The 21,986-nt window shown below is 35.4% G+C and overlaps 4 protein-coding genes across 5 annotated transcripts; 2 read left to right on the forward strand and 2 right to left on the reverse strand.

Moving 5' to 3' along the window:
- Nucleotides 1-10,416: 10,416 nt before the first annotated feature.
- On the forward strand, nucleotides 10,417-12,383 carry LOC141899465 (uncharacterized). Its single transcript, XM_074785810.1, has 6 exons — nucleotides 10,417-10,460; nucleotides 10,677-10,742; nucleotides 11,283-11,361; nucleotides 11,445-11,521; nucleotides 11,943-12,022; nucleotides 12,108-12,383. The coding sequence occupies exons 1-6, from the start codon at nucleotides 10,424-10,426 to the stop codon at nucleotides 12,222-12,224; spliced, it is 456 nt and encodes a 151-aa protein (XP_074641911.1). The 5' UTR covers nucleotides 10,417-10,423; the 3' UTR covers nucleotides 12,225-12,383.
- A 96-nt stretch (nucleotides 12,384-12,479) lies between these two features.
- On the forward strand, nucleotides 12,480-14,792 carry LOC141899464 (rRNA methyltransferase 3, mitochondrial-like). The gene is made up of 4 exons (XM_074785809.1): nucleotides 12,480-12,764; nucleotides 13,144-13,394; nucleotides 13,631-13,780; nucleotides 14,099-14,792. Exons 1-4 carry the CDS (start codon nucleotides 12,484-12,486, stop codon nucleotides 14,656-14,658), a joined length of 1,242 nt encoding a protein of 413 aa, XP_074641910.1. The 5' UTR covers nucleotides 12,480-12,483; the 3' UTR covers nucleotides 14,659-14,792.
- Nucleotides 14,793-14,945: 153 nt separating this feature from the next.
- On the reverse strand, nucleotides 14,946-19,786 carry LOC141899463 (carboxypeptidase D-like). Of its 2 annotated transcripts, none has more exons than XM_074785807.1 (9): nucleotides 19,570-19,786; nucleotides 18,369-18,556; nucleotides 18,083-18,180; nucleotides 17,680-17,852; nucleotides 17,034-17,227; nucleotides 16,747-16,917; nucleotides 16,414-16,566; nucleotides 16,126-16,271; nucleotides 14,946-15,866 (listed from the first exon to the last, which is right to left on the reverse strand). In XM_074785807.1, the coding sequence occupies exons 2-9, from the start codon at nucleotides 18,550-18,552 to the stop codon at nucleotides 15,651-15,653; spliced, it is 1,335 nt and encodes a 444-aa protein (XP_074641908.1). In that variant the 5' UTR covers nucleotides 18,553-18,556; nucleotides 19,570-19,786; the 3' UTR covers nucleotides 14,946-15,650. The 2 variants fall into 2 exon arrangements, with proteins under 2 accessions (XP_074641908.1, XP_074641909.1); XM_074785808.1 differs by lacking the exon at nucleotides 19,570-19,786 and adding an exon at nucleotides 18,699-18,812.
- A 440-nt stretch (nucleotides 19,787-20,226) lies between these two features.
- Nucleotides 20,227-21,529, reverse strand: LOC141900446 (large ribosomal subunit protein mL63-like). The gene is made up of 4 exons (XM_074787356.1): nucleotides 21,343-21,529; nucleotides 21,153-21,247; nucleotides 20,935-21,046; nucleotides 20,227-20,371 (listed from the first exon to the last, which is right to left on the reverse strand). The coding sequence occupies exons 2-4, from the start codon at nucleotides 21,245-21,247 to the stop codon at nucleotides 20,228-20,230; spliced, it is 351 nt and encodes a 116-aa protein (XP_074643457.1). The 5' UTR covers nucleotides 21,343-21,529; the 3' UTR covers nucleotide 20,227.
- Nucleotides 21,530-21,986: the final 457 nt, after the last annotated feature.

The following is a 21,986-nucleotide window of genomic DNA, read 5'->3' on the forward strand; positions in this document are numbered from 1 at the left end:
GCTGGTAGCGCCACCTATTGCTCGGACACCATCATCTCCGCACACTTACCCAAAGCTCTGATTGTAAGGTTTCAGTGATTTTGGGAGAGTTTGAGAGGATGGTAGCGCCACCTATTGCTCAGGAATGGTCTACTCTTCGTCCCTGATAAGGCTGAATGCGTGGCTACCACAAGTGGCCAAGTGTCAAGTCAAACACAACTCATTGTGATAAGTAATTACAGTCTCATGGATGAAACCAACTTCTTATTAATGCATTTCAAGAGGCACAAAATGTGACAGAACACTTTTAAACCAGTGTGCACTAAATATCAGTAAATCATATGAAAATATCAACTTGTCATCAAAAAGTGAAGCTTTGATTGAAAGAGATCTTGAAATGACTCTTTTTGAAATTGAGATTCCACAAACAAAGATTGAGCCTTCAGTAAGAAGACATTTCAAATATCGTCAAAACTCTTGATATTGAGAATCTAGTGACAAAGATTCACTGACTGCACGTGATATATCAATATCTACTAATTGACGATATATCAAAATACTGATAGAAGTGACACAGTAATTAAACTAACATTCATAATTTCACATCAAAAGTTTCTCAAATTCTTTTTCATGGATGATATTATCAGAGGACTGGCTCTGAAATTCTCGATATCCTACAGTGTTTTTCAGTCAAAAAGAAAAACACAAAAATTCTAATGAGTTTTTTCCGTCAAATTGAAAAAAACAGAATTGAAGTTTTTCCGTCAAAATGAAAAACTCAATGTTAAGTGATACAGTAATTTTGTATTTCAAGTTTCAGATGAAATAGCGACAACCATCATTCATGCAGGTTTCATCTCTCAAATATTATTAGTCTGGTTTTCTGAATTCAAACTTAAGGAGTAGCGCAGCAGCAGCAGCAGCAGCAGCAGCAAACAAACATAGAAATCACCAAATAATTTTGAGAAACTCTTTCACATTTTAACTGATGACATTCAGAATACAATACATGTGATTAAAACAAATATAATGATTATGCAAATGAGAGTGGAGAGAGTGCCACAAATGAATCGGGACTTTCATCTAATACGAGCACGCTGAAAACAGAAACATGTATTAAATTGAATGAGGCAAACCATTATGTATAAGACATGAATGAGTTCGCGGTGGTCCTTTTTGACCGGTTAAACTGACTTAACAAATAAAGAATGGTGAAATGTTGAATTGTAAATTTGTACTCGGAGAAGTCCCAAAACGACACCTCACCACTCATTTATTTTATCTCTAACCTAATGCTATTAATAGAACTCCACACAAAAAAACATAAAACAGCCTTAAATAAATGATATTGAATATGAATTTTACCTCAAAATACCTCAAAATTACTATATTTTGAAAAAGTGCCATTGAATGTTGAAGGACTTCAGTCTAATACGAGTACAAACAAATTAACGGTAAAAATATATTCAAAATTTGAATGAAGGTAAATTGATTGAAATCGAACCATTTATGCAGAGCATTACATAAAATAACTACTACATAAATAAGTTCACACTAGTGGCCTTGAATTAGACAAGATTGAAACTGATAAATCTTTAGAATTGTACTCGGACAAGTCCTGTATTTATTTCAAAAAAGGCACTTCATTTTTTTCTAGTTCCTTATCATTCTATTGACACTGGTATCACTGATATTTATTATCAGCAAAAATATATTAAACTAAATTTGAAGTGAAGTTTCAAAGCGTCAAAGCTTTTACTCACTACACTTTATTTCAAGGGATTTCTACTTTTGATTGTTTGGTGCAAATTTAATCAATTAGAGTATTTTAAATAACCAGACATTTTTTCATTTTGACTGAAACCTGCTCCAAGAAGGTTGCGCAGATTTGTATTAAATTGATAATAAACTGATCAAATTTCTACTTAATGTCAATAATTCTATAAGATATTCATATCTATATAAATATCAATATTCAATATCGATATTAATTTTTTTGACTTTACTTCAAATTGAATTCATTTACGGAATTTCATTTTTCAAAACAATGAATTCGAAGGTAAGAACTTCCCTTGATTTTCTGAGAAACAATAGTTTTGTATCGAAATGATATTTCATGAACAAAGTGAGAAGGAAATTCAATCAATTCCTTTCAAAATAAAGATATAACTAACAAAGATGGAATGACGATTCTTTTACGATCAATTTTCACAAGATTCAGACGATTGACTAAGATTATATTTACATTCGAAATTACATGAACAAAATGAGAAACTTCAATTGATTCAATTCAACTTTTTAACTTCACTTCTAAAAGCATTTGATCATCATCGATATTGAAATATTGATGTATAAAAATATTGGATTCATTGTGAATCTTTTGCAAAATAGAGATTTCAGTAACTAAGATGGAATGGTGAGTCTTCTTTAGAAGATCAAGATTTCACTATAAATTCTCTAAGTTGATCTTAATTTACCTAACACTTACTGGGGAATCCAGAACTTTCAAACAAGTAAAACTAAATATCAACTCCACATCAAAATATGAGGCTTCATTAAAAGAGATCTCGATGATTCTTTTTTAAATTGAGATTGAGAAATCGGTAAGAAAATATTTGGAATATTGCAAATACTTAAGCGATTACGATTTCAAGTAAAAAAATACTGAACACCCCGAGATTTTACACATTTCTACAGAGACAATTAACAAATTAATTAAAAGAATTTATTATTAAGAATTTATTTCAAACTGAGGAATAGGAACTTTGACGATAAAATGATTAAAACAGAGCTCGCGGAGATGATCTTATTACATGTAATGGCACAAGACAAGCGTGCTCACCACTGAACCGATAGAACTTAAGTCTAATTAGTCAGTGATTAAACAGCGCTTGATTTCGTTATACAAAATACTATGAGAAACTAGTAACTATTTTAAACAGTTTCTAGTTTCTATAATACACCTTTAACAGAGCTCACAGAGACAATTTGAACTTTGTTAGTAGGATTTAGGGGGGCTAGCGATCGAACTAATGGTTATACACCTTCATATAATCTTTTCAGTCAAACAAACTGTAACAACTAATATTCTATATTATATTCTCTCCTATATTGAGTCACATTATTTCTCTATCACAGAACTTTATAAAGATGATGTTTAATACTTTTGGGCTAGTGAGACTATGTTTAGTTAGTACATCTAGCCAAGTGAACTAGCGTCCACGCGACTAGTGACTAAACAGCTTATAAAATACTATAACGAGACAACTTATTTTCAGACGCTGCAAGCGTGCTCAGCATTAGACCTAGAGAACAAGTCAACTAGGCTAAAATATACACCTTTTAACAGTTACACATTTCAGAACAGATACTGAATTCAAAACAACTTACAATGATTTAAGGCAAGCTCATTAAACCACTCAACATTTACAAGATTATTACTGATCAATAACTATATCAAATTACTGCTTGGCAGATGTAATAAGAATTTACTAACACTTTTACAAAGCAAGTTCTTTCTATCTTAACACATGAGTAAAGCTAATATACGTTATATTAATTCCAGCACAGAGCTAACAGAGACAAGATCTTTTTTTGAACGATTTTGTTAGCAAAATTTTGGCCCAATAGAGGTTTTGTTATGAGGCGATAAAGAGAAAAGTCGTTTTACGATCTTTTCCTTTAAGTTTTCTTATGTGAAGTAATGATTGTGAACTCGTGCGGTGCAGACACAGAACATCGTTTAACGATTTTGTGTCATTTGGATGATTTTTTTTCTTTTCACTTTCAGTTAGATATTAAGCGTTAGAAATCTAAGTTTTTTGAGAGGAGCTTTTAAAAAAGCTTTTCGACACCTCATTCTTAGTGTATTTTTACACATTCTACTTTTGGGTTTTGTAAACCCTGTAGCGCTCCACTCTATCCTTTCTCTCCCGCAATAGAAAAATAAATCAAACTTAGCTTTTTTATATTGCGACAATCATCAGTGTGGATCAACTGCGAGGTAGTGTGGATCAACTGGTGGTTCCACGATGCATCTGTTGGATTCTTCTGGTAGTATTTATGAACATGACTGTGCTAATTCTCCGTAGAATCTTCCGTTGGTCTCGCAGCATTAGTTATCGTCTAGATTTATTTTGAAACATTCAGCTGGAAAGAAATGATATTTTTGAGGTGTACAATCCGTTCGAACATCTTATAATTTTACATGGAGAAGTTAAAATCAGTCTCTGTCATTTACAATTGCAATAATTGTATTATTTGATCAGTGATTGTCAATAAACCCCCGATTGATTAGTATTAGTAGCGTTAGTTAATCACTATTTAACACAGTGATCATTAACGTAGATTTCTCTGATACAAGATCAGTTAACGTTGATTTTATACAAAGTCCGCAGTGTCTTTAAAAAGACATTGAGATCCTACTGAACCTCATTGTCCGAGGAGTTTTGATTTTCTTTTGACATTTTTCGGGGCTGTCTATTCTAAGACGATTTTCTTTGATTAGGCGGGAAAAGGACTAATTGGAGTTTGTTAAATTGGGAGCTAATAGAGAGACTGGTAACGCCACCTATTGCTCAGGCCTTTTAGTCTCTGCGCTCTGATAGGAATAGACAGTACTAAAAGGTGGATGTGCGAGTTCTAGGCGACTGGTAACGCCACCTATCGCTCGTCACCATCCTACCTTTAGCACTGAGAGTTGGGAGCTATAGGAAGGCTGGTAGCGCCACCTATTATTGCTCAGGCACCATAGTCTCTGCGCACTTACCTGATGCTCTGATCAAAGTTTAATGTATTTTTAGTTTTAGGGGAGTTTTTGAAATCTAAGAGCTATAGGAAGGCTGGTAGCGCCACCTATTGCTCGGACACCATCATCTCCGCACACTTACCCAAAGCTCTGATTGTAAGGTTTCAGTGATTTTGGGAGAGTTTGAGAGGATGGTAGCACCACCTATTGCTGAGGAATGGTCTACTCTTCGTCTCTGATAAGGCTGAATGCGTGGCTACCACAAGTGGCCAAGTGTCAAGTCAAACACAACTCATTGTGATAAGTAATTACAGTCTCATGGATGAAACCAACTTCTTATTAATGCATTTCAAGAGGCACAAAATGTGACAGAACACTTTTAAACCAGTGTGCACTAAATATCAGTAAATCATATGAAAATATCAACTTGTCATCAAAAAGTGAAGCTTTGATTGAAAGAGATCTTGAAATGACTCTTTTTGAAATTGAGATTCCACAAACAAAGATTGAGCCTTCAGTAAGACGACATTTCAAATATCGTCAAAACTCTTGATATTGAGAATCTAGTGACAAAGATTCACTGACTGCACGTGATATATCAATATCTACTAATTGACGATATATCAAAATACTGATAGAAGTGACACAGTAATTAAACTAACATTCATAATTTCACATCAAAAGTTTCTCAAATTCTTTTTCATGGATGATATTATCAGAGGACTGGCTCTGAAATTCTCGATATCCTACAGTGTTTTTCAGTCAAAAAGAAAAACACAAAAATTCTAATGAGTTTTTTCCGTCAAATAGAAAAAACAGAATTGAAGTTTTTCCGTCAAAATGAAAAACTCAATGTTAAGTGATACAGTAATTTTGTATTTCAAGTTTCAGATGAAATAGCGACAACCATCATTCATGCAGGTTTCATCTCTCAAATATTATTAGTCTGGTTTTCTGAATTCAAACTTAAGGAGTAGCGCAGGAGTAGCGCAGCAGCAGCGGCAGCAGCACCAAACAAACATAGAAATCACCAAATAATTTTGAGAAACTCTTTCACATTTTAACTGATGACATTCAGAATACAATACATGTGATTAAAACAAATATAATGATTATGCAAATGAGATTGGAGAGAGTGCCACAAATGAATCGGGACTTTCATCTAATACGAGCACGCTGAAAACAGAAACATGTGTTAAATTGAATGAGGCAAACCATTATGTATAAGACATGAATGAGTTCGCGGTGGTCCTTTTTGACCGGTTAAACTGACTTAACAAATAAAGAATGGTGAAATGTTGAATTGTAAATTTGTACTCGGAGAAGTCCCAAAACGACACCTCACCACTCATTTATTGTATCTCTAACCTAATGCTATTAATAGAACTGTACACAAAAAAAACATAAAACAGCCTTAAATAAATGATATTGAATATGAATTTTACCTCAAAATACCTCAAATTACTATATTTTGAAAAAGTGCCATTAAATGTTGAAGGACTTCAGTCTAATACGAGTACAAACAAATTAACGGTAAAAATATATTCAAAATTTGAATGAAGGTAAATTGATTGAAATCGAACCATTTATGCAGAGCATTACATAAAATAACTACTACATAAATAAGTTCACACTAGTGGCCTTGAATTAGACCAGATTGAAACTGATAAATCTTTAGAATTGTACTCGGACAAGTCCTGTATTTATTTCAAAAAAGGCACTTCATTTTTTTCTAGTTCCTTATCATTCTATTGACACTGGTATCACTGATATTTATTATCAGCAAAAATATATTAAACTGAATTTGAAGTGAAGTTTCAAAGCGTCAAAGCTTTTACTCACTACACTTTATTTCAAGGGATTTCTACTTTTGATTGTTTGGTGCAAATTTAATCAATTAGAGTATTTTAGATAACCAGACATTTTTTCATTTTGACTGAAACCTGCTCCAAGAAGGTTGCGCAGATTTGTATTAAATTGATAATAAACTGATCAAATTTCTACTTAATGTCAATAATTCTATAAGATATTCATATCTATATAAATATCAATATTCAATATCGAAATTAATTTTTTTGACTTTACTTCAAATTGAATTCATTTACGGAATTTCATTTTTCAAAACAATGAATTCGAAGGTAAGAACTTCCCTTGATTTTCTGAGAAACAATAGTTTTGTATCGAAATGATATTTCATGAACAAAGTGAGAAGGAAATTCAATCAATTCCTTTCAAAATAAAGATATAACTAACAAAGATGGAATGACGATTCTTTTACGATCAATTTTCACAAGATTCAGACGATTGACTAAGATTATATTTACATTCGAAATTACATGAACAAAATGAGATACTTCAATTGATTCAATTCAACTTTTTAACTTCACTTCTAAAAGCATTTGATCATCATCGATATTGAAATATTGATGTATAAAAATATTGGATTCATTGTGAATCTTTTGCAAAATAGAGATTTCAGTAACTAAGATGGAATGGTGAGTCTTCTTTAGAAGATCAAGATTTCACTATAAATTCTCTAAGTTGATCTTAATTTACCTAACACTTACTGGGGAATCCAGAACTTTCAAACAAGTAAAACTAAATATCAACTCCACATCAAAATATGAGGCTTCATTAAAAGAGATCTCGATGATTCTTTTTTAAATTGAGATTGAGAAATCGGTAAGAAAATATTTGGAATATTGCAAATACTTAAGCGATTACGATTTCAAGTAAAAAAATACTTAACACCCCGAGATTTTACACATTTCTACAGAGACAATTAACAAATTAATTAAAAGAATTTATCATTAAGAATTTATTTCAAATTGAGGAATAGGAACTTTGACGATAAAATGATTAAAACAGAGCTCGCGGAGATGATCTTATTACACGTACTGGCACAAGACAAGCGTGCTCACCACTGAACCGATAGAACTTAAGTCTAATTAGTCAGTGATTAAACAGCGCTTGATTTCGTTATACAAAATACTATGAGAAACTAGTAACTATTTTAAACAGTTTCTAGTTTCTATAATACACCTTTCACAGAGCTCACAGAGACAATTTGAACTTTGTTAGTAGGATTTAGGGGGGCTAGCGATCGAACTAATGGTTATACACCTTCATATAATCTTTTCAGTCAAACAAACTGTAACAACTAATATTCTATATTATATTCTCTCCTATATTGAGTCACATTATTTCTCTATCACAGAACTTTATAAAGATAAACGTTTAATACTTTTTGGGCTAGTGAGACTATGTTTAGTTAGTACATCTAGCCAAGTGAACTAGCGTCCACGCGACTAGTGACTAAACAGCTTATAAAATACTATAACGAGACAACTTATTTTCAGACGCTGCAAGCGTGCTCAGCATTAGACCTAGAGAACAAGTCAACTAGGCTAAAATATACACCTTTTAACAGTTACACATTTCAGAACAGATACTGAATTCAAAACAACTTACAATGATTTAAGGCAAGCTCATTAAACCACTCAACATTTACAAGAATATTACTGATCAATAACTATATTAAATTACTGCTTGGCAGATGTAATAAGAATTTACTAACACTTTTACAAAGCAAGTTCTTTCTATCTTAACACACGAATAAAGCTAATATACGTTATATTAATTCCAGCACAGAGCTAACAGAGACAAGATCTTTTTTTGAACGATTTTGTTAGCAAAATTTTGGCCCAATAGAGGTTTTGTTATGAGGCTGATAAAGAGAAAAGTCGTTTTACGATCTTTTCCTTTAAGTTTTCTTATGTGAAGTAATGATTGTGAACTCGTGCGGTGCAGACACAGAACATCGTTTAACGATTTTGTGTCATTTGGATGATTTTTTTTCTTTTCACTTTCAGTTAGATATTAAGCGTTAGAAATCTAAGTTTTTTGAGAGGAGCTTTTAAAAAAGCTTTTCGACACCTCATTCTTAGTGTATTTTTACACATTCTATTTTTGGGTTTTGTAAACCCTGTAGCGCTCCACTCTCTCCTTTCTCTCCCGCAATAGAAAAATAAATCAAACTTAGCTTTTTTATATTGCGACAATCATCACTGGGAGGTAGTGCTCTCAGTAGTTCTAGTAGTAGTAGTTCATTTTCTAGGAGTTCATCTTTTAGTTCTAATAGTTCATTGGACCCTAGTAGTGCCGTAGTTACTAGTAGTAGTTCATTTTCTAGGAGTTCATCTTTTAGTTCTAATAGTTCATTGGACCCTAGTAGTGACGTAGTTACTAGTAGTAGTTCATCTTCTAGGAGTTCATCTTCTAGTTAGAATAGTTCATTGGACCCTAGTAGTGCTGTGGTTTCTAGTAGTAGTTCATCTTCTAGTAGTTCTAGTAATTAGTTCATCTTCTCGATGTTCTAGGTCGTGGCTGGTCGACAACTTGGTTCATCTTGCATTTGATGCATTCTTCTGACGGTCTCCATAAAAAAACACTTTCTGCGGCTGGAAATAAAGAAAATAGTAGATAATTTCTTGGAATCAGAATGTTAACGTTTACAATATGAAGCAAAGAAAAAAATATAGTTCAATCTCTGCGAGTAGAAACATGGATTATTACAACAAAATGAAAATAAATTGGGAATACAAAAAATTACGATTTATGAAAATGATTCTATGAAATTGTTATCAAAGTGTTCACAACAACTTTATTAGATGCAATGTTACTGGATATAAGACAATTACAATCAATCCATAATTTAGAATTCAAACTTTCTCACCATGAAAACGGATGTTCTTGTTCTTGTTTTATTTAATTCAGCCCAGCACATCAGGACAGCATACAGGCAGCACGGTGGCTCAGACATGAGTGCGGCGATTTAGACAGGGCGCCAACTGCTCTCAAACCTATTGACGCGTTACCGGATTAGGTTGGGAGACTATAGGCAACGGGCTGGCATTTTTACAGTGACCAATCAGAGAGAGCATCGTCCTTGAATAGATTCACCGCGCGAGGTCGAGGTTGACTCGTTCCGCTCTGGCCGACTCGAAACCCTTCACCGCCGCCCGTTCCGCTAATAAACACCGGACTCGAACAGACCCTTCCACATTCATAGTGTATTTCATTATTACGATAGAAAGAATTAATCAAATCTTAGAGATCTTAAAATCTAATTCTTAAAGTGGCCCGCCCGTCTCTCACTCGTGACAAAAAAGCATTTTTTCAACTGGATGTGGTTTAGACATTTTAAAACCCGATTTTCAATTAACTCAGATTTAAGACTGCACTTGGAATCAAGCCTCCAATCGGCTCCGAGAGGCAATATTATATCTCAGACAGTAGCGAGAGAGTCTGACTGATGTCATTTCGAATTCAAATTCTGGTGTCATCTCTGAATCCTCAAAGTCCCTGACTCGTTGATTCGTGATCAAACTCAATTAGATTCACTCTCTTATAGTCCCGAGAGGTCTCGGAGCCCGCGCCTCCTCAAAATTGAGAAAATTTTGAAAATTTGCCTGCTCAAATGGCATATTGATACCGGACCCATACGAAACTAGAAAAATATGGAAATTGTATCGACGGCGTAATCGATTCATTTTAAAAATAATATAGATCAATCTTTCGGACAAATCAGCTGATGTAAAATAAGTCTCAGTGGGGCTCGAATCGCCAAAAGTTTGTACAGGGCTGTCGAGACTGTGATTAAGAAATAACCGATTCAATATTCAATTCAATTCAATAATGGGTCGCAGTAGAAGTCGTTCACCAAATCGTAGAGGTAAAAATCATTCGATTCTCAGCGTTCTGGTTCTCGATTCAAATGCAAGATGAAAATTCAGTTTAATTCAATGATTTTGTGAAACTTTTGCGTTAATTAAAGTCTTTGATCGCGCTTAAAATTGCAGAGAAAATGAGTATAATTTTAGTTTGATAGTCGACCGCTAGGCGATAGAATAGTCGATTTGTTTTCATTTGTTTCGTCGCCTTTTTGTAGAAACACGAAGAAGATCGAGATCAAGAGAAAGGGATCGAAAACGTGACAGAGACGTTAGAGATAGAGGTACTTGACTGTTTCATCTGAGAGTGAGAAATTGCCGAAATTCACAACTATATCCATAAAAAATGCAAAAATAGCTACAATGTTACTGAAAGTGAAAGAAAGCTTGTGGGAATGGAGAAGGCTCAAATAACAATATGCTTTTTAAATTTTAGAATTATCTCCAGTAGTTTTCGAGATATCGCAAATTTAAGTTTGAAAATTTTGAACGAAAAGTGTCTTCATGTTTCAATACGCTTAAACTGTGATCTAAAAGTCACTACTTGCTATTTACCACCACCTCCTCGTGTGCATGCTGTGTGCTGGTCTTTTTGAAACGATTGTAGTCATCAATCAGTATCCAGATGCTTGATGCATAATTCTCATGCTGATGCATAAAGATTTTATATATTTCATGACACTGAACCCAGGAAATGAACTGTAGGAGTTCAAAGAGTTAACTCTAACTCACAACTGGAAAACTGGTCCAAAAAGAGTGGGTTCAAACAACTGCTAGAAATAAAATAAATCGGTGTAGAAATGTTTTCTCATTATATTTTACAGACAGGGATCGTTACAATAGAAGGTCAAGGTCGAGGTCACCGGTGATTCTTCCTCGTAGGAGGTCAAGGTCGCGATCTAGGTAAATATAGGCCTATATCTTACAGGGTTTCCCTGTGTTCTACTCTGCAGAAATGCCTAAGATGTTTTTTATTTTTCCTTCAGGGATCGCTCAGAAAAACAGAATGTCAACACATCAGGTCCAACTAATCCGAAATTATTGTCGAAACCTGAAGTCAGCGGTGAGTTTGAGTTTTATTGAATTGAGAACCCAGTTTTACGCCTTAAATTACAGTTAAAACATTGGAAATAAACTCACTTTAACTCTTTGAATCAAACTAGACCTACGTGTTCTGTGTTTACAATTGAGTCCTGGTCCACTGTACTTCAATCTCTAAGTGAGGTCTAAAACCTTCAGACCGGTCTTAAGTTCTAAGTTTTGTTATAAAACTAGAATGAGCTTAGACTGGTCTTAAGTTGCCTTAGATTGGTTATAGAACCAAAATGAGCTTAGACTGGTCTTAAGTTGTTAGATTGGTTATAGAACCAAAATGAACTTAGACTGGTCTTAAGTTGTTAGATTGGTTAGAATTAGACTGGTCTTGCTGTGGAAAAGCCTTGACTATGAAACTGGTCCAATACGTATGTTGTATCTATTTACAGAGGCAGAAGCAGCTGAAATTTCTCCCGAAGATCAAGAGATGATGAAAGTTATGGGTTTTGGAGGTTTTGATACAACAAAGGTTTCTATTTCACTGCTGTTATTGAGAACTCTCTTCATGATGTAATTATTATAATATGACAAAACGATTTGCTGTTTACTTTCAGGGTAAACAAGTCGATGGCAATAACATTTATCAAGCAAATTTATTACGAAAAAGACGTTACAGACAATACATGAACAGGAGAGGTGGATTTAATAGACCACTAGATTTTATAGCTTAAATGATGTTGCGTAACCGTCCTGTGGTGCGAACTTTATGAACTCTGTAGTGTGTCGGTGTCCCCCTAGGGGTCACTGAAGCTCGAAGATACTGATATTTGTGAGAGATGTTTTATTTAAAAATCGATCTGCTATTATGTAAATGAACGGAAATAAATGTTGTAAATAACTTCGATTTTCTTTGTATTCGTTTGTGACTGTAGGTATATCCCCGCTGGTCACATCTGACGTCATTCGAGGATTTCCAACATGGCCGCGCCCATGAAAATACACGTTTTATTGAATATTTCTCGGTTTTTACGTTTTCCTAGTTTGCCTCTGATCGTATGTAGTCGGTTTAACGGTAGAATCAGTAAAGGGAAATTTAGGACGGTTTCCGAGGAGCAGAAACTAAAATTCCAGAGAAAAACTGGCGGTAGACTGCGTGATCGTACTGAGTACCAAAATGAACCGATTTACAGCAGCCATAACCAACAAGAACTAAAAACTCCAACTTCAGAACTGAAATATTTGAAACTTGAAGATGGGGACCGGCGATTTGTGTAAGTTACGAATTCTCGGTTTAAGTCGGATGTGAGAAGCATGGGTTTTTGGAGCGACTGCTGCAGTTTGTGTCCCTCTGTTATTACGTATCGCCTATCGGTACAAAAAGCCACACAGTAGAAAGGTGACCTTAGATGCAGTTAGACCGCCAGCATGTAAGCTCTCAGTACATCCAGTACTCAGAGCGCAGCTAATCGACGGCCACTCTCTGGACTTGATGAAACTTTATGATGAAGTTTTCCTGTCCAAGTTTTGGTCACCTTCCCACTTCCCACTTGCGTTATTAGTACAGTTATGGTTGTCTTAGGTACAGACAACTGCAGTCTCTCATACGGTTATATTGAAAATTCAGTCGTTCTATTTTATTTTCTGTTTTAGTAAAGTTGTCAGCTCCGCAAAATCGAGGAAATATCGCGAGGAAGAAGAGTTAATTCTACTGGAAGGAAAACGACTGATAAATGATGCGTTATCTTCGGGAGTGAAATTAAAATCTCTTTATTTCACTCGGAAAGATCTGTTAAACGAACTTCAATCTTTATCGCAGTTAGAATACAAATATCAGTTATACAAAATACAGTATCAAAGTTTAAAAATCTGGTCAGATGTAAAAACACCATCAGGATTACTGGGTAAATAGTGTAGAACCTATCTGTGCAGTAAAATTCACACATGGCTTCAATCAAACTTATCTTGAACTTGCTGTAAAATGAAATGAATTCTGATTTTGTTTGATCGTAAACTTGGAACTAATTTTGTCTCTCGTACCAGTTTGTAATAGTAAGGACTGGGCGAGGTTTACTGGTACGTGAAGTTTCTTCGACAGATCATCATCTCAATTATTGATTTCAAGTTTTTTTACTTGCAGCTGTGTTTAAGAAACCGCCTCCAGTCGCCGCGCCGCAATCACAATTCCCTTTAACCATCGTTTGTGATAACATCAGAGACCCAGGAAATATGGGGACAATCATCCGATCAGCTGCAGCAGCTGGATGTCAGAGGATTCTATTCTCAAAAGGTTTTATTTGATATATTCAATTCACTGAATTCTGGGTGGTCACTGACCTGACAAAACTTGAGGAATCAGAAAAAAACGGGGACAATTTGGGGAATTCAAATAATGTTATTGTTCTTGATCAATACTTGATTCAATGAAAAATATATGAATTGTAAGATTTTGAATCTTGAAATTTCTCTGATTCACTCCTGGAATTGTGTTATAACGTGGACAAATCAGCGAAAACTCAGGGGATTTAGGTAACTGGGTGGAAAGTGGCCTCACAGGAATGTAATGAACGTTTTAAGATAGTTTCAATTGTTAATTGTATTTTTGTAGGATGTGTTGATGTTTGGGAGCCGAAAGTATTACGTTCTGCAGCCGGTGCTCATTTCAAAATTCCTCTAATCGATAATCTCGAATGGTCGACGATATCCGCTTATATCCGACAAAATTCGGCGGTGTTCCTCGCGGATATCACTAAAAACAACGACGGAGACGAAATCAATCGCGATCAATTACTAGCGGAACTCGAGAATGAGGAAAACACGTACGAGATTCCGGATTCGGGAATTGATAATGATAACGAAATTCGGTCGGAAAACAACGAGGACGATTCATCGTCCGAAACTGAATTTCATAAACACCTCGCTATTTCAAATAAACCGTATTACGCTATAAACTACGCTAGGAACGATAGCGTAACGTTAGTGATCGGTGGTGAAACTGAAGGCATCAGTAGCGCCGCCTATAAACTCGTATTTGATAGATTCGGCGAGAAAGTCTTTATTCCGATGATTAAAGGAATCGATAGTTTGAATTCAGCGATCGCCTGCAGCGTCATCGCCTTCGAGATTAAGAGACAATTTCAACAATTGAAAGATAATGAAAACGATTAGGAACAATTCACCGACTCTTCCTTCGATTCAACTCTTCCTTCGATTCAACTCTTTCTTCGATTCAACTCTGACATCTTCGCAGAATTAGAGAATATATAAATATACAATGGATATTGATTGAGATATTGTTCTGTATTTATTGAGCACCTTTTACTACAATACTTCAATGTATGATATGCAAATATATCATTAAGCCAAATTTACAAATGCGATTGTTACTAATATAAAATTGATGAAATCAATTGGATCAATATTAACAGTCAATATTTGTTGCTATAGAGATTGTTTGAATATTGAGCAGATTTTGGTGGGCGTTGTGTTGCTAATAGTGATGATTATTTTCACATTTCTCATGTTTTGATTTGAAATTAACATAAAAACGTGCAGTACAACTTAATTGAATCGTCGCATTATTGAATTTGTCTTGAATTCAATCCGATTTAAGTGTTTATTTGGATAAGTCGTCAACATGTCCGAACTACGACAAGATAACCAAGTTTGCTGGTGGCGGAAAAGTTCCGTTTTAATAATCTCCTAATGTAAACAGTTAATATATAATTCTATAAAGATGAAACAAACAAACAGCAGTTTGATTCAAATGGACGCTTCCTCTCGGTACAAACGTGTTACAAAAAAATCGATACAAATACAAGTACGGTACTTGAGTCTAAAATATCAACTTTAACAGTAAAATAATTCACTATAAAACTGATTTAGCACCTTTATTTCATACTTTCTCAGTTGACTGTGCCGCCTGCCACAAAGCCAATCTTAGGATTATCATGCGTCACCGAGCAAGGATTATCATTTTATCACATTACCTTTGGATTACCTTTTCCAATTCATGAGATAATGACCGATTGACTGGCCAGCAATCTACACGCCCCCTCACAGAGATACAACAGTACCGATCGGCGATCTGAAGCAAGCGCACAGTCTAACGTACAAATCTATATTTACAAAAACCGGTTTTAATAAAACAAAATGAGAATCTAAACAGTATCGAAGCACATGATGTCATAACTGAAGACGGTTAGAACAATGATTGACAGGTACAATCTGACAGCTGCTGCTGCTGCTGTCGATGAAGAATGGAATAACGAACTTCCTCCATTGATCTGTAAACTCAGCGTTAAATTCTGTATAACATGTCGTCCTTCTTTAACGTGAATATTCACTTTCTCTGAGGAAAAATTGGAATTCTCTGCCTGAAAAATTAACATATGCATGTTTAATAATGAAGTGCTGAATTCGTGGCTGGTTATTTCCAAGATGATGTTTTATTCGTGTCTAGTTATTTCCGCGATGTTTAATTTGTGGCTAGTTATTTCCAAGATGATGTTTTATTCGTGTCTAGTTATTTCCGCGATGTTTAATTTGTGGCTAGTTATCTCCACAGATGCTTTATTCATGGGTGGTTATTTCCACGATGATGTTTTATTCGTGCCTAGTTATTTCTGCTTTTACCTTGATTTGATAATTTCCCGGTATCAGAATCCTCCAATATTCTCCTTGTCGCGACGTTTTTATGAATCGATGATTTAAACCATTCACAACAATGACAGCGTTAGCGACCGGGTTTCCATGCAAATCTTTGACGTAACCATACACACCTCAAAAATATAAATTATCAATGAGGACATGAACATGGATGCTCGGTAGATTAAAATCTGGGCTGTTGACGATTGTTAAACTGTCAGTCTAACAATCGTCCATTGTTAAACTGAGCCTGAAATTAAACATCATATCACATACCTGTATAAACTTGCTGAAGAAAATGAATCATTGATTGTTTGTTCCTGTTCCAATGATCTTCTAACTGATTGTTATTGGGATATTTACAACAGGAAATCTCGAGTGTCAGTTCTAAACATCCGGCATGGACATAATTATAATCCTGCATGCCACCTATATGTAAAATAGTGAATTAACTTTGAGCGGTTCTAAAATAACAGATCCAGTTTCACAGTTGTGAGCTATTGAAGTTAAAATTAGTTTATTTTCAATCAAGAGGACTCAAATCTCAACTCAGCAACTGTGGAAGTATGCCCCGGTTAATCTGGATGAGCACGGATGATGGATACATACCCGCGACAGTGTACCAGTGAGCACCGTTAGTAATACCGCCCGGGAATATCTCTCCATCGCAGCCGATTGTTGCCATCGTCGGGTGATTCGTAGCGTAAACTGACGCGATTCGTTTGAACAATGAATCGTCGGGGGAGGCGTGATATTCAGGTTCATCGTTTACGTAGCTTCCTGAAAATAGATTTCAAATCCGACCGACTAGCGACACCTGGCGATGGATCCTTGCTTGCCGCAGTAGAGAGAGTCGTTATTACAATAACCATAGCAAATCAAAAGTTCATAAATACCTCCTTTTATGTTATCGTACGGATAATTAGCGACTAGGATTCCTCCGTGTAGTTGCGCCGATAAAACAAACGGTATTTCTTTCAACCATTTCATCACAGCTACAGTTTCAGGTTGTATCGGAGGATGAGGCGTCGAGGATGGCTCGAAGATGTACGGAAAATTCCGGTTCAAATCCTCATTGTTTGCGTTATATCTAAACATTGAAAATATTCATCAGAAACGTTGAATAAGAACATAGCTCAGTGCTTAGTCCTATACAGCTCAGTGCTTAAGTAAAAATTTTGCTAGGAAATTTCAGCAAAAAGTGATCATATTATTAGATAAAATGTTTAATGTAAATACCAGGATGAGGGTTTGTAGCCGCAGTCGGACTGAGATGAAAGTCAGCACTTTTTCCTGGCATAGCACTTTTTGATTTAGGATTTTGTCTATGATAATTAAGCATCAATCAGGGCCTATCCTAGTTTTTTCCAAAAGCTTTTCAGACTTTGTCCGACAGACTCATTCGAAACCCTGTTAATAAGTCAATAGGGGTTAATATAACCTGAATTACACAGAGTGTGAATTATCAAACAAATCAAATCAGGGCAACACCATTAACAACAATAGAGGCAGTTAAAACAAACTAGAACTACGTGTAATTACCTTCCGACAATGTCGTAACAATCACCTTCATGTGCAATTTCAAAACCATCAGGATTCATACTAATTAACAAGTGAATTCGAGTTGATTGAATTAATTTCGTAATCGTGGAATTTTTGCCGTATTCACTGAGCAAATAAACAGCTAAATGTAACAATAATTCCTTCCCGACCGGCTGAAAAAATTCAACATTTTGAGTTTAGTTTGAATCTAGAGACAAAGAAAATCTGGTTAAAATCAAACTCAAACTGACTTTGCCACAGTTGGGACAATTATCAGATTCATTACTCATAACCAAATGAAGACAAATACTTTAAATTGGAAATAAAAATTGGGAATCAAAAATAGAGATGACTTCAGTGAGGACCTAAACTAGTTTGACTACCGGGTACTTGAATAGATTACCTCATTTCCATGGATATTTCCGACATATTTAATTTCTGGAATGAGTGCAGAGTGGACAGCAGGACGAGTACCGATAGCTAGAACCCATAATTCACGCCCTGTTCAAAAATTTAAAAACTTAAACATTTAATTATATACAATAATAAGAACAGCGGAACTGGATCCTAAACTGTGGAACTGGATCCTGAACTGTGGTACTGGATCCTGAACTGTGGAACTGGATCCTGAACTGTGGAACTGGATCCTGAACTGTGGAACTGGATCTTGGATAGTTTTTGATACATACCTTGGACGGATTTGCCAATGCTATAAATGTGAGTTGTATTCGGATATTGTTTGTGAATATTCTGAAGTAATTGCGACATTGATGCGTATTCATGATATCCAAAATCGACAGAGATTGAATTCACCGAAATCAACAGCAAAACTGTAACAGTATAAAACAAGCATAGCTTTGACTGTGACATCATGAACCTGTTGAAAAAACAATAAACAGAGAAATAAATTTAATATCTTTTGAATAAGACTTCTCATTTTCAGCAATTTTATAATCATTTTCTGATCTATAAATCGATGTGTAAAAATTAAACCAAACCCGATGAAAAAAAGGAATGACCTTTTCTATGTTCCACAACAAAATACTATTCTCTGATGGCAATCCTGCAAATGGACTTAATTCCTTTTACCAGTAGCAGCACTACCTCAGAGTCTGCACCTGCTATCGACGTTACATCACAGGTGGAATCAGACATGATGTTATATATAGATAATTATTGTCATCATGATAATAACTGTTTGCACTATAAACATAACTAATAATAATCTATAAGGGTCGAAACTGTATCACCATGGTGATCAATTATACATCTTGTAACGCTGTATTGTGCATTAACATAACAGCTATGATCTCTGATAATATCATCATAAAAGGAAATATCGTTATATATGGTATCAATAATATCCATCCCTGTAAACATATTATCTCTCATCTTTATGATAACAAGCTTCATTTAGGCCTATCAGTCTCCTGTATCAACTTAGAACTCAAACATCTAAATCAATGAAAGGTCACATCAGACTCTCCTGCTGGACTCACTGGTCGGTTAGGATTCCCCACAGATGCTCATCATGATAGCTAAGGGGTCCAAAATCAAAGATTCGACCCACAGGTATCATACCAATGAAAATTTTGTTCAATCTTTAATTAGGCCTGTTGCGCCGTACCTATAATCGTAAGCTTTTGTAATCTAATGACAGGCTGTGGTATTAAAAGCTTACCACCATTAATAGTTAATAAGTACTGATACAGACAGGTTTGGACGGGGTCCTAGGATACTGGTTGGAATATCTAATTTTGGACCCCTCTTCTATCGATTGTGATCCCGTGGTGGGTTTTTTTCACTTGTTGAGTGACTGAACTCAATACCATACTGAGTAATTAAAGGTCATCGTCATCCACTAATCAGGGTGTTTGGAACTTAACCTACTAAAATTACTCTGTGAGGAGGAGAGATACAGCAGCTGAGGGTCTAAATGTCATCATCTCCTCAGGCTCAGCATCTTCGCGGCACATCCGTAATGTGCTGCCCTCTACAGTAAATCATATTTACTAAACGATTTCTGTTTCACAATAACGCTGCGCTACTTCATCTATTTTGTATCTGTGTTTGTCCGTAATTATAGCTTTACTGTCAAATTCATGATACGATGGAATGTGTACCGCACGTGGAGATGTTATTGTTTACATACTCGCATACCACGGTAAGAATACCGATTAGTGTCAAAGCCTAACCGTCAAGTGCTGCCCCTATGCAAAACATTGACGGCAAATATGCGAACTAACATTTTACTCGCATGCCACAGTCGGGAATCACCGCGGTCGGGTTAGTTCACTGATTCGCCGTCAATGTAATATATAGAGGCAGCACGTTACGGTAGCCAAGCTCTGACTTGACTACATAATCGGGAATAAAGATATTTCCTGATCAAATCCCGGTAGTGGGAAATTCAAAAATGTATGCTCTTACTCAACGTGTATCTTGAAATGTTTCTTCTCTATGATAGAAATAGCTGTTGCCCAACTGATTCAGGCACCAAAATCACCAAAAATGAAAAATCGAAACATTTATTATTTTCAAAGTCACTTCATTCCCATCTTTTATTATGATTTAAATGTTCCAAAGCATCAACAAGAAATCGATTTGGACGCATTGATTTTCCTGATATCGCTTCACGCAATTTCCTCCATTTTTCATCTTGTTTTTCTTTCATCGACCCGTGTTCTTGCTCCTTAAAAACAAACAAGAATCAAATACAGGAAAATTAAGAGACCTTTTCAAACTCAAAACTCATCAAACTCTGGTTGGGATCTGTGGGTAACATTTCTAACTTTTACAAGAATAAGCTTATTGGACAAAATAGAGCCTTTGTTAACAGAAATTGCTTTATTGGACAGTTTATTGGATTTATTTTTGCACAAAATTGAGCGCCCCGACGCATGCCCCTGGACCCAGTTGCCCCAAAAAAGAGATGAAAAAAGGCAAACATGAAAGATTGAATGAAAGAATTATATGGATTTAAGTGCTTCACCCTGGACACAGTTTAACAACAAGGATTTCAATTACCGGTATCAACTCTAAAATCGATCTCATTTCCACATCAATTCAATTTAATTTTCACTTAAACTCATCAGGACCACATGAGTTGCACAGTCGTGGCTTCAGTCCAAAAGTGGTCCAAAAGACTGGTCTTAAGTTGTTAGATTGGCTTAAGAACTTAGTTGGTTTTAGACTGGTCTTAAAGTCTAAGCTATGCAAATGACCCCTGAATTCAAAGATTCTAAACTTTCTTACCCGAGTTAGATATGGAACGGCTAAATATTCTCTATTTTGTTCTTCTAATAAAAGTTGATTGACAGCAGCTCTTTTCTGTGAGATTGTAACTGGTTCATATAAACGATGCTTTCTGCAAAATAGAATAATTCATCAGTTCATATCAAGCAGATCAGTCATTCACTGCAGAATGAGTACCCTCCCTCAGGCCTCACGACGGTTGGTCCGGTTTTACTTACCCAGTCCAGATGTTGCCTGGCATGATCTTTGCAGGAACATATGGATCTCTAATTTTAGATTTCACAGTTTTTAGAAGATACTGTGTCAGACGCATCTGAAAGTGAAAATGGAGTGAATTTGTTGAATAAAATGGACGAATTGATTCGATTGGTGCTGGTTGTTTGACCTTCTTGCTTCGTTTTGACTTACTTTTGTTAATGTGTGCGTCTGTTTCTGTGTTCGAGAAGTTTTTGCCTCTGTTGTTGTTGTTTATTTATTTCTGAAACAACACGATAGTCCGCGGTTGTCTGTACACTGTCCTTAATCACAGTTATAATTAGCAATCACACCGAAACGAATTTAATTGAATTGGTTTTACCCACGTAACCTTGGCCATACTTGCTTGCCAGAGCTGCTACTGGCAAGCGAGTAATAGATTAGTTTTCATATTTACCGCTAGCGTTATATTTAGGGGCAGCACCTGACAGTCCAAATCAGACTAGTATATTGTATCGTTGTTGTCTAAAACTGATCAAATTCAAATATATTACTTATTTTTAGACTGAAAAAAGAAAATTATTTTCTTAATCTGGCTGATAATTACAACAAAAATCATTTTTGTGTTAATTGTATTGCAGAAAAACATCAGTACAACCAACTCTTTCCACAAACCAGTTTTCCATTACCAAATTTTTGACTGAAGAAAAATAGATTTTTAGATTTCATAAATCTTGAATTTTCAATCTCTAGACACTTTTGAAATTCAGCTTCCTCGGAATGGCAGTATGATAAAAGCAACTCTTACAACAGTGGAACTCTGGATCCATGGCAACAATAGACTGGCTCCAAAAATA

The sequence above is a fragment of the Tubulanus polymorphus genome, chromosome 2, assembly GCF_964204645.1.
Source record: "Tubulanus polymorphus chromosome 2, tnTubPoly1.2, whole genome shotgun sequence".
Taxonomy (NCBI): domain Eukaryota; kingdom Metazoa; phylum Nemertea; class Palaeonemertea; order Tubulaniformes; family Tubulanidae; genus Tubulanus; species Tubulanus polymorphus.

What these genes read in the sequence shown, in the direction of transcription:
- LOC141899465 (XM_074785810.1), top strand. Translation starts at nt 10,424, where the DNA reads ATGGGTCGCAGTAGAAGTCGTTCACCAAATCGTAGAG. An exon ending in TCGTTCACCAAATCGTAGAG is followed by an intron (nt 10,461 to 10,676) that starts GTAAAAATCATT and finishes GCCTTTTTGTAG; the next exon opens with AAACACGAAGAAGATCGAGA. An exon ending in AGGTCAAGGTCGCGATCTAG is followed by an intron (nt 11,362 to 11,444) that starts GTAAATATAGGC and finishes TTTTTCCTTCAG; the next exon opens with GGATCGCTCAGAAAAACAGA.
- LOC141899464 (XM_074785809.1), top strand. Translation starts at nt 12,484, where the DNA reads ATGAAAATACACGTTTTATTGAATATTTCTCGGTTTTTACGTTTTCCT. An exon ending in GATGGGGACCGGCGATTTGT is followed by an intron (nt 12,765 to 13,143) that starts GTAAGTTACGAA and finishes TTTCTGTTTTAG; the next exon opens with TAAAGTTGTCAGCTCCGCAA. An exon ending in GAGGATTCTATTCTCAAAAG is followed by an intron (nt 13,781 to 14,098) that starts GTTTTATTTGAT and finishes GTATTTTTGTAG; the next exon opens with GATGTGTTGATGTTTGGGAG.
- LOC141899463 (XM_074785807.1), bottom strand. Translation starts at nt 18,552, where the DNA reads ATGATGTCACAGTCAAAGCTATGCTTGTTTTATACTGTTACAGTTTTG. An exon ending in CATTGGCAAATCCGTCCAAG is followed by an intron (nt 18,181 to 18,368) that starts GTATGTATCAAA and finishes ATTTTTGAACAG; the next exon opens with GGCGTGAATTATGGGTTCTA. An exon ending in GAAATATCCATGGAAATGAG is followed by an intron (nt 17,853 to 18,082) that starts GTAATCTATTCA and finishes GAATTTTTTCAG; the next exon opens with CCGGTCGGGAAGGAATTATT.
- LOC141900446 (XM_074787356.1), bottom strand. Translation starts at nt 21,247, where the DNA reads ATGCGTCTGACACAGTATCTTCTAAAAACTGTGAAATCTAAAATTAGA. An exon ending in CCAGGCAACATCTGGACTGG is followed by an intron (nt 21,047 to 21,152) that starts GTAAGTAAAACC and finishes TCTATTTTGCAG; the next exon opens with AAAGCATCGTTTATATGAAC. An exon ending in CCGTTCCATATCTAACTCGG is followed by an intron (nt 20,372 to 20,934) that starts GTAAGAAAGTTT and finishes TTTGTTTTTAAG; the next exon opens with GAGCAAGAACACGGGTCGAT.